Here is a 12,370-nt window from a genome sequence, read left to right on the forward strand (position 1 = left end):
AGTTGTAAGATCATGTCTCCATCTGCTGGTCAGTGTGTGAAGATACAGTCTAAGAGACAGTTCTATCAGCTCCATCACCACAGATGAGATATGACTTTACTAATAGCAGTTTACATTTTTCAGTGAAGACATGTCAAGTCGCCGTGTCCTTCTTTATCCAGCTCTATCATCTCAGCTCTTGTCAGGTCTGGGCATGAATTGTGTCCTGCCCCCTCTGGTAACCTTGAACTGTGTCCTGCCCCCTCTGGTAACCTTGGACTGCGTCCTGCCCCCTCTGGTAACCTTGGACTGCGTCCTGCCCCCTCTGGTAACATTGGACTGCGTCCTGCCCCCTCTGGTAACATTGGACTGCGTCCTGCCCCCACTGGTAACATTGGACTGCGTCCTGCCCGCTCTGGAAACCTTGAACTGCGTCCTGCCCCCTCTGGTAACTTTGGGCTGCGTCCTGCCCGCTCTGGAAACCTTGGACTGCGTCCTGCCCCCTCTGGTAACATTGGACTGCGTCCTGCTCCCTCTGGAAACCTTGGACTGCGTCCTGCCCCCTCTGGTAACATTGGACTGCGTCCTGCTCCCTCTGGTAACCTTGAACTGCGTCCTGCCCCCTCTGGTAACCTTGGACTGCGTCCTGCCCCCTCTGGAAACCTTGGACTGCGTCCTGCCCCCTCTGGTAACATTGGACTGCGTCCTGCCCCCTCTGGTAACCTTGAACTGCGTCCTGCCCCCTCTGGTAACCTTGAACTGCGTCCTGCCCGCTCTGGTAACCTTGGGCTGTGTCCTGCCCGCTCTGGAAACCTTGGACTGCGTCCTGCCCCCTCTGGTAACCTTGAACTGCGTCCTGCCCGCTCTGGTAACCTTGGGCTGCGTCCTGCCCGCTCTGGAAACCTTGGACTGCGTCCTGCCCGCTCTGGTAACCTTGGGCTGCGTCCTGCCCGCTCTGGAAACCTTGGACTGCGTCCTGCCCCCACTGGTAACCTTGAACTGCGTCCTGCCCGCTCTGGTAACCTTGGACTGCGTCCTGCCCCCACTGGTAACCTTGGACTGCGTCCTGCCCCCTCTGGTAACCTTGAACTGCGTCCTGCCCCCTCTGGTAACCTTGAACAGCGTCCTGCCCGTTCTGGTAACCTTGGACTGCATCCTGCCCGCTAACCCTAACCCTAATTCCGGTTGAACTAAATAGTGCAGCCTAAACATTCGGAATATATATATTATGATACTGTAGTGTATGCAAGATTAAAAAGGCATCTTAAGTCTAGATTTAAACTGACAGAGTGTGTCTGCCTCCCGGACAGTGCAGGGAAGACTGTAGGCGCTAGATAGGAAAAGGATCTGCCGCCTGCACTTGATTTTGAAATTCTAGGTATTACCAACTGACCGACACGTGATGGACTGTCATACAAGAGAAGTACACTCAAGTAGTGAGGAGCTAAACCATGCAAGGCTTTATAGGTAATAAGCAAGATTTTAAAGTTGATGCGATGCTTTATAGGTAACGCGTGCAAGGTTGACAGAACCGGGCTAATATGCTCATACTTTTTAGTACGTGTAAGAACGTGAGCTGCCGCATTTTGGACCAGTTGTAGTTTTTGTAAGAGAGCCTGCAGGGCAACCACCTAATAGTGCATTACAGTAATCTAGTCTTGATGTCATAAAGGCATGTATAAGCTTCTCTGCATCTGATGGTGACAGCGTATGACGTAGTTTAGATATATTTTTAAGATGAAAAAATGCAATTTTAAAGGTGTTGGTGACCTGGTTCTCAAATGACAGAGTACTATTGAATAAAACGCAAAGATTCTTTGCTGACGATGAGGGTTTTATGGAACATCCGTCAATAGTTAAGAGAGGCTCAGCTTATTTACACTGATGGTAAGAATATAGATCTTTGCAGGTTTTGACATGTGAGAATTCTGTGCCTGTGCACATTTTAGGGAGTAAATATTTGTCCGTCTCTGGTCAACGTTCAATCTAACTCGAGCTCTTCAAACAGCAGTAACAGCGACCTGCCTTAAGTCTGATCTAATGCTGAATGTTTCGGTCCAACACAATTATACACGTTTCGGTATAAACTTAATTAACACTTTGACCAGAATGAGACTAATGGGATTAGGATCCATGTCATGGAAACAAAAAAATAAACGTTGGAAATCTTAAATAGGCTATTTCGATAAGCAAGAACAAAACACAATCGCATAACAGCTCAATACAGTACGAAACATTTGTGTATACTGTTCTTGATTTCCTTACAAAATGAAAAAACTGTGTACGCGTCCAATCCATTGATTTCACGCAGAAAGTATTAGTTCATTAAAATTTCGTGTGAAGAAAATGTCTACACTCTGATCAAGAAAATTATGGTATAGTGTTTAGTCAAGCGCATTGCATTGTGGGAAACGAAACGGTATTCCATCGCGTGGAGTTGCCGCTTGATTTATTTAAGTAACAAATCTAGCGAGTGTGAAAGAATGATCAATTCTGTCGCTTCTGTTATTCTCACTGAAGGATCATTTAGCCGAACACCAACTTTCGCTTGCGGTGATTTAGCGTCAGTGGACGTGACCGCTCGTTAAACGATCTGACAGCACAGTGACGTCAACTGTGTTCTTCTTAAATGAGTACATTATGTGGGCATAGAAGCGAAAGATTGATTTTATTTTTTATTTATTTAAGAACAATTTTAACAGTACTATACAATTAAGAGTACATCAACCCAAAAAAGACAAAAAAAACTGAACAAAGGCCTTTTAGATGAAAAACTTGTATTTACTAATTACATTTTTACTTGTTCGCATTGACTTGTTCAAAACATGCTTTAACTTCAAAGTCGGGTATTTTTTTCACATCATTTAACTTTATGAAAACGGGCATTTATAATAATAAAATCGCTTAGAAGCGAAAGATGAACGCATACACCGCGGTGACGTCATGGGTGGGCTAATTTAGCGACCTTTCAAGTGGGCTTTGGCTACTGTGTGAAGGTGAACTTTTCATTCATTCAGAGACCTTCGTGGATGTGCGCGTGAATCTCGCTAATTCACCGCATAAAACAAACGTTAATTTCTTACCTGTAGAACATTAAGTGGGTGTGCGTGCCTGAGGCGCGCGCGCGTTCAGTGTGTTACAAGATGTTCAGGAACAGTTTCCAGGAACTCTTCAGCATGTTGGAGCAGCTCTGTGTGTGTGTGTGTGTGTGTGTGTGTGTGTGTGGATTTTTCACCCTCAGGGTGGAGAGCGAACGAATTAAACTTGAGTAAGTTTCTAACTTCACGAACTCTTTGGCTGTACAGCTCAGAACCCCCGCACGTTTCCAGCGCATGCGCAGTGTGAGTGTAGACTCCTGAGCTCGTTTTGGAACAGCGCGTACTGGTGACGAGCACAGACTCGGGAGCGCGCAGCGGCAGCAGGATTAACGGGAATAATCATGCGCGTGGGAAAACTGGTGAGATTGTTATAACGCATTCATATTATTATAGCGTCAATGTGGCGGTGTGAAATAACACGAGTGACGTACAGTGAGTTTCGCACATTCGTTTAAAGTTAAATGTTCGGGTTTGTTCTGCGTGGGTCACTTCACTGGTCAGATTTCGCAAGATGCTGTGCAAATACAAACTATTGAACTGAACTGTCAGTGTGTTTCACTGCAAAACACACACGAGAAATAATACAAATCATGAAAGTTCTGTATTCGGATTTAAGACGTGTATTAGTGACGTTGTTACGCTATTTTAAGGGTGTCGTCATAAAAATGACACGTCTGTGTTCCTGCTCTCATAAGCATTATGATGTCATTATTTCTGTTAGTTCACGCGTCACAGACACACAGTTAAATGTCATAATTATTCAGAGAACAAATGTCCCGTCTCGGACTGACACATGTTATGTGTGTGTGTGTGTGTGTGTGTGCGCGTGTGGTCAGGTGTTGTGTATCATAGCTGTGTGTGTGTGTGAGGGTTATGTGTTTCAGGCCGGTCAGTCATCAGCAGAAGATACCGACACACCTGAAGTGACCCGAGGTCTGCTCATCTTGATCTGTGTCATCTATACACTCATACATCACATAACTGTGTTAGTGACCAACAGCTGGCGCTCGCGCGCGCGTGTGTGTGTCAGATTTTTCAGGCTCGTGTAAGGGGCGTTGCTTTGAGCTGAAGGAGGCGGAGCCACCCAACTGCAGGTGTGATAATCTGTGTAAGACGTACCTGAGCTGCTGCTCGGACTTTGATGAACAGTGTCTCAAAACAGGTAACGCACACACACGAATAACAAAACAGGTGTTTCTGTCTGATAGTGTGTGTTTATGTTGTGTGATGTGTGTGCGTTCAGCTGGAGGGTTCGAGTGCAGTAAAGAACGCTGTGGTGAAGTCAGAAATGAAGATTACGCCTGTCAGTGTTCTGAAGACTGTCTGGAGAGAGGAGACTGCTGCACTAACTACAGATCACTCTGCACGGGTCAGACACACACACATACACACGCTGGTATTAGACTTAAAGGGATACGTCACACAAAAATAAATATTCCAGTTCTTCCAAATGTGTATAAATATGTTTGTTCTGATGAACGCAGAGAAAGATATTTGAAAGAATGCTTATAACCAAACAGATCCCATTGACTCCTATAGTTGGGAAAATACAACGGTAGTCAAAAGGCCCCAGAACTGTTTGCTGTCCTACATTCTTCAAAAATCTTCTTTTGTGCAAAAAATAAAAGTCATTTTTCCTACTATGGGAGTCGATGGGGGTCGAGATCTGACTGGTTATACGCATTCGACCAGATATCTTTCTGTGTTCATCAGAACAAGGACATTTATACACATTTGGAATGACTCGAAGGAGAGAAAAGGATGACAGAATGTTTATTTTTGGGTGAACTGTTCCTCTAAAACATGTCTTGTGTGTTTGAAGCTCATGTGCTGTGTGTGTGTGTGTGTTGTAGGAGACAGCTCTTGGCTGGAGGGCGAATGTGAGGAGATCCAGAGTCCAGAATGTCCTGCAGGGTGAGTGATGTCATGTCAGAATCCTGGATGATGTGTTTTACATGTGACAATGAACTGTGTTGTGACCAAGGTCATGTGACCTGACACTCATGCGCTTTTCTTACAGGTTTGTTCGTCCTCCTCTGATCATTTTGTCTCTGGATGGTTTCCGTGCCTCTTACTTGAACAAAGGAAAAACCGTCTTACCCAACATCCACAAACTGAGTATGCAACATAGACGTCTACATCACACAAAAACACTCCACACACACACACGGTGTCATGTGACAGATGAAGTGTTTGTGCATTTCACTGTAATTTCATGTCATCACAGACGTCAGACTGGAGAGGGGACATTGAAGCGTGTGCAACGTGAGCACGATTGTTTTGATGATATTTTATAAACGTTCAGACTGGACGTCTACAGGAACATTAACACACACAGATTCAAAGAAGCTTTATTGGCACGCCAAAACACATTTTAAATTATTGCCAAAGCACAGGAAAATTAAATCTGAACATTCTGACCAAATAAAGGTTAAGATAAAAAGAAAGAAAAGTATATAAGCAGCTACATATAAATATAAACAGAAAAAGAGCAAAGTATTGATGAAACAAAGTATCTGTCCCTCTTGTGTTTTGTGTAGGATCCTGTGGAACTCACGCCACTCATATGAGACCCATGTACCCAACTAAAACCTTCCCAAACCTCTACACACTGGCTACGGTACCACACACACACACACACACACACACACTCTTAGACAGTTGGGTGTGTTTTATTGTCTGTCATTGTTTGTGTGTTCTTTCCCAGGGTTTGTATCCAGAGTCTCACGGGATTGTGGGTAACTCCATGTATGACCCCGTGTTTAAAGCTCAATTCAAACTGAGAGGCAGAGAAAAACTCAAGCATCGCTGGTGGGGTGGACAGCCTGTGAGTCCTGACTCCTCCCACACACATCTCTCCTGTATTTACATACCTGTATAATAAGAAGCTGTTCACGTGCAAACTTGATTTGTAAATGTTAAAATGGAACTGAAGGATCAGAGAATCATGGGTAACATGTTGAACGGTTGTTATTTGTGTCTTTTCAGATTTGGGTGACAGCAGAGCAACAGGGTGTTAAAGCCGGGACGTTTTTCTGGCCCTGGTGAGCATTGACACGCTAATCTGATGATTTCACATGTTTTATAAACATCTGAAAAAACGATTGAAGAGGTGTGTGTGTGTGTGTGTGTGTGTGTGCACGCGTGTGTGTGCGCGTGTGTGTGTTTAGAGAAAAGCGCAGAGTGTCACAGCATCTAATGACATCATCAACACGTGATCCAAACAAAAACCTTATACACACACAGACACATCCACACAGTGACATCTTTCTTTGTGCATAGTGCTGTGTTCTCTAGATGACTGACATGTCTGTCTCTCTCTCTCTCTGTCTGTCTCTCTGTCTGTCTGTAGGGTGATTCCATTGGAGAGGAGGATTCTCACGATTCTTCGGTGGCTTCATCTGTCTGATGATGAGAGGTGTCTCATTCACACTCATGTTTGAATCACATGGGTCACATGTGCACTTACTTTAGAGTGATGTTGTTTGTTTGTTTATTTAGGCCGTATGTTTATGCTGCTCATTCTGAACAGCCCGATACATACGGACACATGCTGGGTCCTCTGAACAATGAGGTGAAACACAAACACACAACATTGTATATTGTTATAATAATTATTATTAATAACGCCTGTTATATTTATTTTTGGTTCATCTGTGAAAGTAAATAAGAATCTTGAGATCTCCTGGTGAATATTTTCTATACTCTGAATAAGTGTACTTCTTCCTCACTCTGTGTGTGTGTGTGATGGGTCAGCTGGATAACACTCTGAGGAAGATTGATAACATCATCGGTCAGCTGCTGAACGGACTGAAGCAGATGAATCTTCATCGCTGTGTGAATGTGATTCTGGTGGGAGATCACGGTGAGTCTCTGTCCTCACATCACAAGCTGACACACAAACACACACACAGAAGTGAGTCTGGTCTATGATCTGTGTGTGTGTTCAGGGATGGAGGAATCGCATTGTGAACGCACAGAGTATTTGAAGTCTTATGGACTCAATGTGGATGATCTCACACTCATTCCCGGATCCTCGGGGAGAATCGGCCCCAAAAACACCAACACACGATGTGAGTTCATGCACAACACAAGAGTCTGCAGTATATGTGAAGGGTTTGAACTCAAACACGTGTGATGTTCATCAAATCACTCTAGTGATATGGGAGGTTTAACTTCACAATTCAGTGCTATAAATAGTTCAGAGTCTTTGTAATGTGTTTCAGCAGCACATGTGTTTAGAAACAATTCTCTTTACGTGGACTTTAATGACCTTGTTATATGTTAGGGATAATCCACAGCTATTCATGCTTCACGTCGGGTAGTACTTGGCCTCCACGTCACTCATAAAAACCCTTTTTCGCACTGCTATCCGTGGATTACCCCGCTTATACCATGGTTATTTGCTAAGTTAAAGCTGTTATTGATGTTTACAGTCTAGTTTTAGATCAAACTGGTGATCTGACAGTTATTTTGTAAGGTCATTTCAAATGTCATCAAACTGACCGGTGCTACCCGTGCGTTTAAGGGTTTTAATGCACACCCTCCAGCCAATCAGAATCCAGTATTCAAACAGACCGTGGTATAAGTAAGAAGTACTTTTCATCAAGTAAAAGAATATATGTTATGTGTTCATATAAAATAATTAATCATGAGAAATGATGCTGGACTGTATTGAAGATACTTCTATAAAACAGCAAATGACAGAGTAATGAAGGCAATTAAACAGGAATGCTTGTTTTATTCCTCGTGTCTTAATGTTGCAGATGATCCTAAAGAGATTGTGGCTAATTTAACAGTAAGTATATGGAGCAGAACTTCATCACTGTAATCTTTCAAATAACACGGTTATTGTGTTTGTTAATACTGTGACATTTGACAGTGTAAGAGACCAGATCAGCACTTTAAACCCTATCTGAAAAAACATCTGCCCAAACGCCTGCATTACGCTAACAACAGACGCATCCATCGAGGACGTGCACCTGCTCATGGAGAAGAAGTGGCATGTAGCCATGTGTGTTCTTTACAGTGTTCTTTAATGAAATAAGAATAAACAATCAAGTCACTAACATCAGTTTTCATGTTTTCAAACTCATGAGAGCAGATCACATGTTACCTGCGGCTTCTATGGAGATCATGGATTTGACAACAAGATCAACAGCATGCAGGTAAATCAACCTGTCTGTCTATCTCTCTTTTCTGTCTTTCTAATTGTTGTGGTTTTGTTCTAGACGGTCTTTCTGGGATTTGGCCCGAGCTTCAATTTCAAGACACAAGTGCCAGTGTTTGAGAACATTGAGCTCTATAACGTCATGTGTGGTGAGAGGAAATCCTGCAGAATGTCTCATCTCTGGTGTCAACAGTCAGGATTTGCCTGACGTGTGTGTGTGTGTGTGTAGATCTGTTGGGTTTGACTCCAGCTCCTAATAACGGGACTCATGGTAGTTTAAACAGTGTGCTGAGAAACCCCCCGTACACCCCCACACAACCAGAGGAAGTGACATCACCTGCACCTTTAGCTCCGCCCGCTGAAGTCACCCAAGACCTGAGCTGTAACTGTGACGATGAGGTCAGAAACACACACACACACACACACACACACACACACAGATGTAAGGTGCTCTATAAGTGCATACATGTGTTTTCATTTGCAGAATAACATTGATGAAACTTCACAGAGATTTTCACTGGAAGTGGACGGTCAGATGAGCAGTTAAGATCTCTTTCCTTATTTATATAACACTGAAAATCATAAAGAAACGGTTTCAATTAAAAAGATGTTGTTGAATATTAGTTTTCATGTTATTGATATATATTAGGCCTTTTGTGTTTTAATAAGTAATGAGAAAAACATTCATTCAGATTCTTTCTCTATGGAGACAGCAGGGACATGTGTGTTTTTACTGAAGATTATACACACAAATATTTTTCACTGCATTTTAAACTTATGTTATATATAAAAAAAACTTCTAACCTCACTATTCTTAGCTTGTTATACTGTGCTAGGCTTTAATGGACTAGTTTGATGCACTTATGTATTTCGAATCTAATCTAATCTAAAAATGAGGAAACATTGGAAGCCATTATAACAACATAGGCCACAAAATACATTTCTTATAATTGCTTCCAATGTTTCCTCATCTGTAAGTCGCTTTGGATAAAAGCGTCTGCTAAATGACTAAATGTAAATGTAGATGTATATACTACATTCAGTGGGAAAAATAAATATATTACTGATGAAAATAGTGACGTGTTCAATAATTATTTTAGCTACTGTATTTTATCATTTGACTCATGAATATATAAAGTGTGTGTGTGTGCACAGATGTCACACATCTGCCGTTTGGGCGTCCAGCTGTACTGTTCCTCACGTCATACACACAACTGTGTCACACAAACTACTGCAGCGGCTACAGTCACCACATCAACATGCCGCTTTGGACATCATTTACACTAACAGCACAGGTAAACAATAGTTCATACTTGTGTTGTGTTTGTCAGCTGTGGGGGTCAGCTGTGGCCTAATGGTTAGAGCGTTGGGCTTGTGATCAGAAGGTTCTAATCTCAGTGCCAGCAGGTCATGACTGAAGGGCCCTTGAGCAAGACACCTTACCCCTGATTGATCTGCAGTAATGTGACACTGTAGTAAACTACTTGTAAAAGTGTCTGCCAAATGAATAAATGTAAATGTAAATGTTTTTTAATTTATCATAGTAATATTTCACACCGATGTTAATGTGCTGTGAGATTAAATCCATACATGCAGCTCACGTGTGTGTTTGTGTGTGTGCGTGTTTGTGTGTGTGTGTGTTTGTGTGTGTGCGTGCATGTGTGCGCAGGATAATGTTCGAGTGGTGTCGTCCAGCGAGTGTGTGAGAGCAGATCCTCGTCTTGAACTCACACACACATGCAAGAAATACAGCGAAGACCCTGATGTCACACACGCTTTTCTCTACCCACTCGGTCTGAATCACACACACACGTGTGCAGGTTTGTTTTAGTAAAGTTAATGATTTTTGTAGTGTTAAAAGTATTGTGTTTGTCTCTGAACAGATTTCTCTGCCACTGCTAAATCCAGATATGAAGCTTCACTCCTCACAAACACTGTCCCCATGTATCCTGCATTTAAACGTGAGACAAACACACTCAAGTATGATTTGAATCTATTATCTTAGATGATTGACAGCATTGTGTGTGTGTGTGTGTGTGTAGGAGTTTGGCGTTATCTGCAGCGTGAAGTCTTTCACAGGTTCAGCTTACAGAATAATGAAGTGAACGTGATCGTTGGTCCTGTGTTTGATTATGACTACAATGGACTGAGAGACACAAACGACAAGATCATAGAGTGAGTGACGACTACACACACGCGCACACACACACACACACACACTGACTGATCACTTGTGTTAATATGTGTGTTTGTAGGCATGCAGGGGGCTCTGTGTATATTCCCACTCATTTCTACAGCATCATAAGCAGCTGTGAGCGACAGAATGACACGCTTGACACATGTGCTGAAGATCTAAGCATCACCTGCTTCCTTCTGCCACACCGACCAGACAACACTGAGAGCTGCAACGTCAGTAACACACACAAACACACGCAGAGTTTTCTCTCTGATTGTAGTGTTGTAGCTGTACTCATTACTGCCCTCCAGCGGTGAGACTGAGAGAGAGTGAGTGAGTGAGAGAGAGAGAGAGTGAGTGAGTGAGTGAGTGAGTGAGAGAGGGAGAGAGAGAGAGTGAGATAGAGAGAGAGTGACAGAGAGAGAGAGAGAGAGAGAGAGAGAGAGAGAGAGTGAGTGAGTGAGTGAGTGAGTGAGTGAGTGAGTGAGTGAGTGAGTGAGTGAGTGAGTGAGTGAGTGAGTGAGTGAGTGAGTGAGTGAGTGAGTGAGTGAGTGAGTGAGTGAGTGAGTGAGTGAGTGAGTGAGTGAGTGAGTGAGTGAGTGAGTGAGTGAGTGAGTGAGTGAGAGAGGGAGCGAGAGAGAGAGAGAGTGACAGAGAGAGAGAGAGAGAGAGAGAGAGAGAGAGTGACAGAGAGTGAGTGAGTGAGTGAGTGAGTGAGTGAGTGAGTGAGTGAGCGAGCGAGAGAGAGAGTGAGTGAGTGAGTGAGTGAGAGAGAGAGAGAGCAAGTGAGAGAGAGAGAGCGAGTGAGTGAGAGAGTGACTGAGGTAGGGTTAGTTTTAGACCTTTGACCCTGTTGTTTTTCTCACAGAACTCTGAGGACGAGTCCCGCTGGGTGGAGGATCTGCTGAAGTTACACACTGCACGTGTTCGAGACGTTGAGATACTGACGGGTCTGGACTTCCACCGCTCCACCTTGCTGCCGTACACGCGTGTGCTGGCGCTCAAAACACACATGCAGACGTTTGAGGACGACATGTAACGACACACCCTGAGCTTTCACTGTATCGTTTTATACTTAGTCATATTTATTACTCACCTTCAAGCTAATAATGATCAAACTGTCACTTATCTCACAACATATCCACAGTCACGCACCCAGAGTTCAGCTTACCTTAAAACAGCGAGTGTGTATTTGTGTGTGTGTGTTGTGTATTTGTCCTTGTGTTGTGTAATGCAGGTGCCCACACGTGCAAAAGCAGTCGTGATTTCGTGTTTAATGATAGTGACCTCATTTGTAAATCTGACTTCACATCATGGCAAAATCTTAAGAGTAATTCTGGTCTCATGTGAATGTAGCGTCAGACCACAGGAAGTGATGTCATCTCACTAACAGATGTCTGTTTCTACATCAATAAATTCTCATACTGTCAAAACAAAACTTTCCGTTTGTGTGTTTACATACAACAACATCAACACCTCAGATCGTTGACAGTAACACAATGGTTCCCAGTGAACAGATCTAAACCTTCAACAGTTCAGTTAAACACGACCAGACAACATTTATTCTTAGTTACACGTTTGTTTTCACTTATGTCCAATAAAATCTCAATGATCTGACAAACTCATTTATTTTAAATCAGGAGTCAGATCTGTGGGAAGATATCTTTCTGACTCTTGACCCCTTTTATTAGCAGATAATGTCCATTGAAACGCTCAAACATTAACAGCGTGTTGACTATAAAAACTGAACTGATAACTCAACTTTATTTAAATAGTGCTTTTGACAATTTCCATTGTAACAAAGCAGCTGTACAAGAAAACATGTTAACTAGCCAACATTACATAGATAAAATAGAAAAGGTGTCAATACACTCAGCCACACAAAATATATACGGTGCACACACACAAGCGTACATACACGAAAAACAGGCACACGCTCAGCGATAC

The 12,370-nt window shown here is 43.0% G+C and overlaps 2 protein-coding genes across 3 annotated transcripts in view; one reads left to right on the forward strand and one right to left on the reverse strand.

Moving 5' to 3' along the window:
- col14a1b (collagen, type XIV, alpha 1b) overlaps positions 1 to 3,218 on the reverse strand; it is a 34,200-nt gene extending 30,982 nt beyond the window's left edge. For both annotated transcript variants that reach the window (XM_079484934.1, XM_079484935.1), the window contains exon 1: positions 3,063 to 3,218. The gene's annotated coding sequence lies outside the window, so the exon portion shown is untranslated. The remainder of the gene's footprint in view (positions 1 to 3,062) is intronic.
- Positions 3,219 to 3,291: 73 nt separating this feature from the next.
- Positions 3,292 to 12,039, forward strand: enpp2l (ectonucleotide pyrophosphatase/phosphodiesterase 2-like). The gene is given in 26 exon segments (XM_079484936.1): positions 3,292 to 3,436; positions 3,914 to 4,010; positions 4,108 to 4,239; positions 4,321 to 4,446; positions 4,931 to 4,991; positions 5,098 to 5,195; positions 5,618 to 5,697; positions 5,785 to 5,904; positions 6,066 to 6,121; positions 6,430 to 6,495; positions 6,579 to 6,651; positions 6,834 to 6,942; positions 7,028 to 7,150; positions 7,844 to 7,875; positions 7,960 to 8,040; positions 8,042 to 8,091; positions 8,182 to 8,245; positions 8,309 to 8,396; positions 8,477 to 8,646; positions 8,732 to 8,789; positions 9,403 to 9,542; positions 9,917 to 10,040; positions 10,131 to 10,208; positions 10,290 to 10,422; positions 10,503 to 10,656; positions 11,292 to 12,039. Coding segments are annotated over 26 exon segments (2,502 nt in total). The 5' UTR covers positions 3,292 to 3,418; the 3' UTR covers positions 11,463 to 12,039.
- Positions 12,040 to 12,370: the final 331 nt, after the last annotated feature.

This window comes from Barbatula barbatula (genome assembly GCF_947034865.1).
Source record: "Barbatula barbatula genome assembly, chromosome: 21".
NCBI lineage: Eukaryota > Metazoa > Chordata > Actinopteri > Cypriniformes > Nemacheilidae > Barbatula > Barbatula barbatula.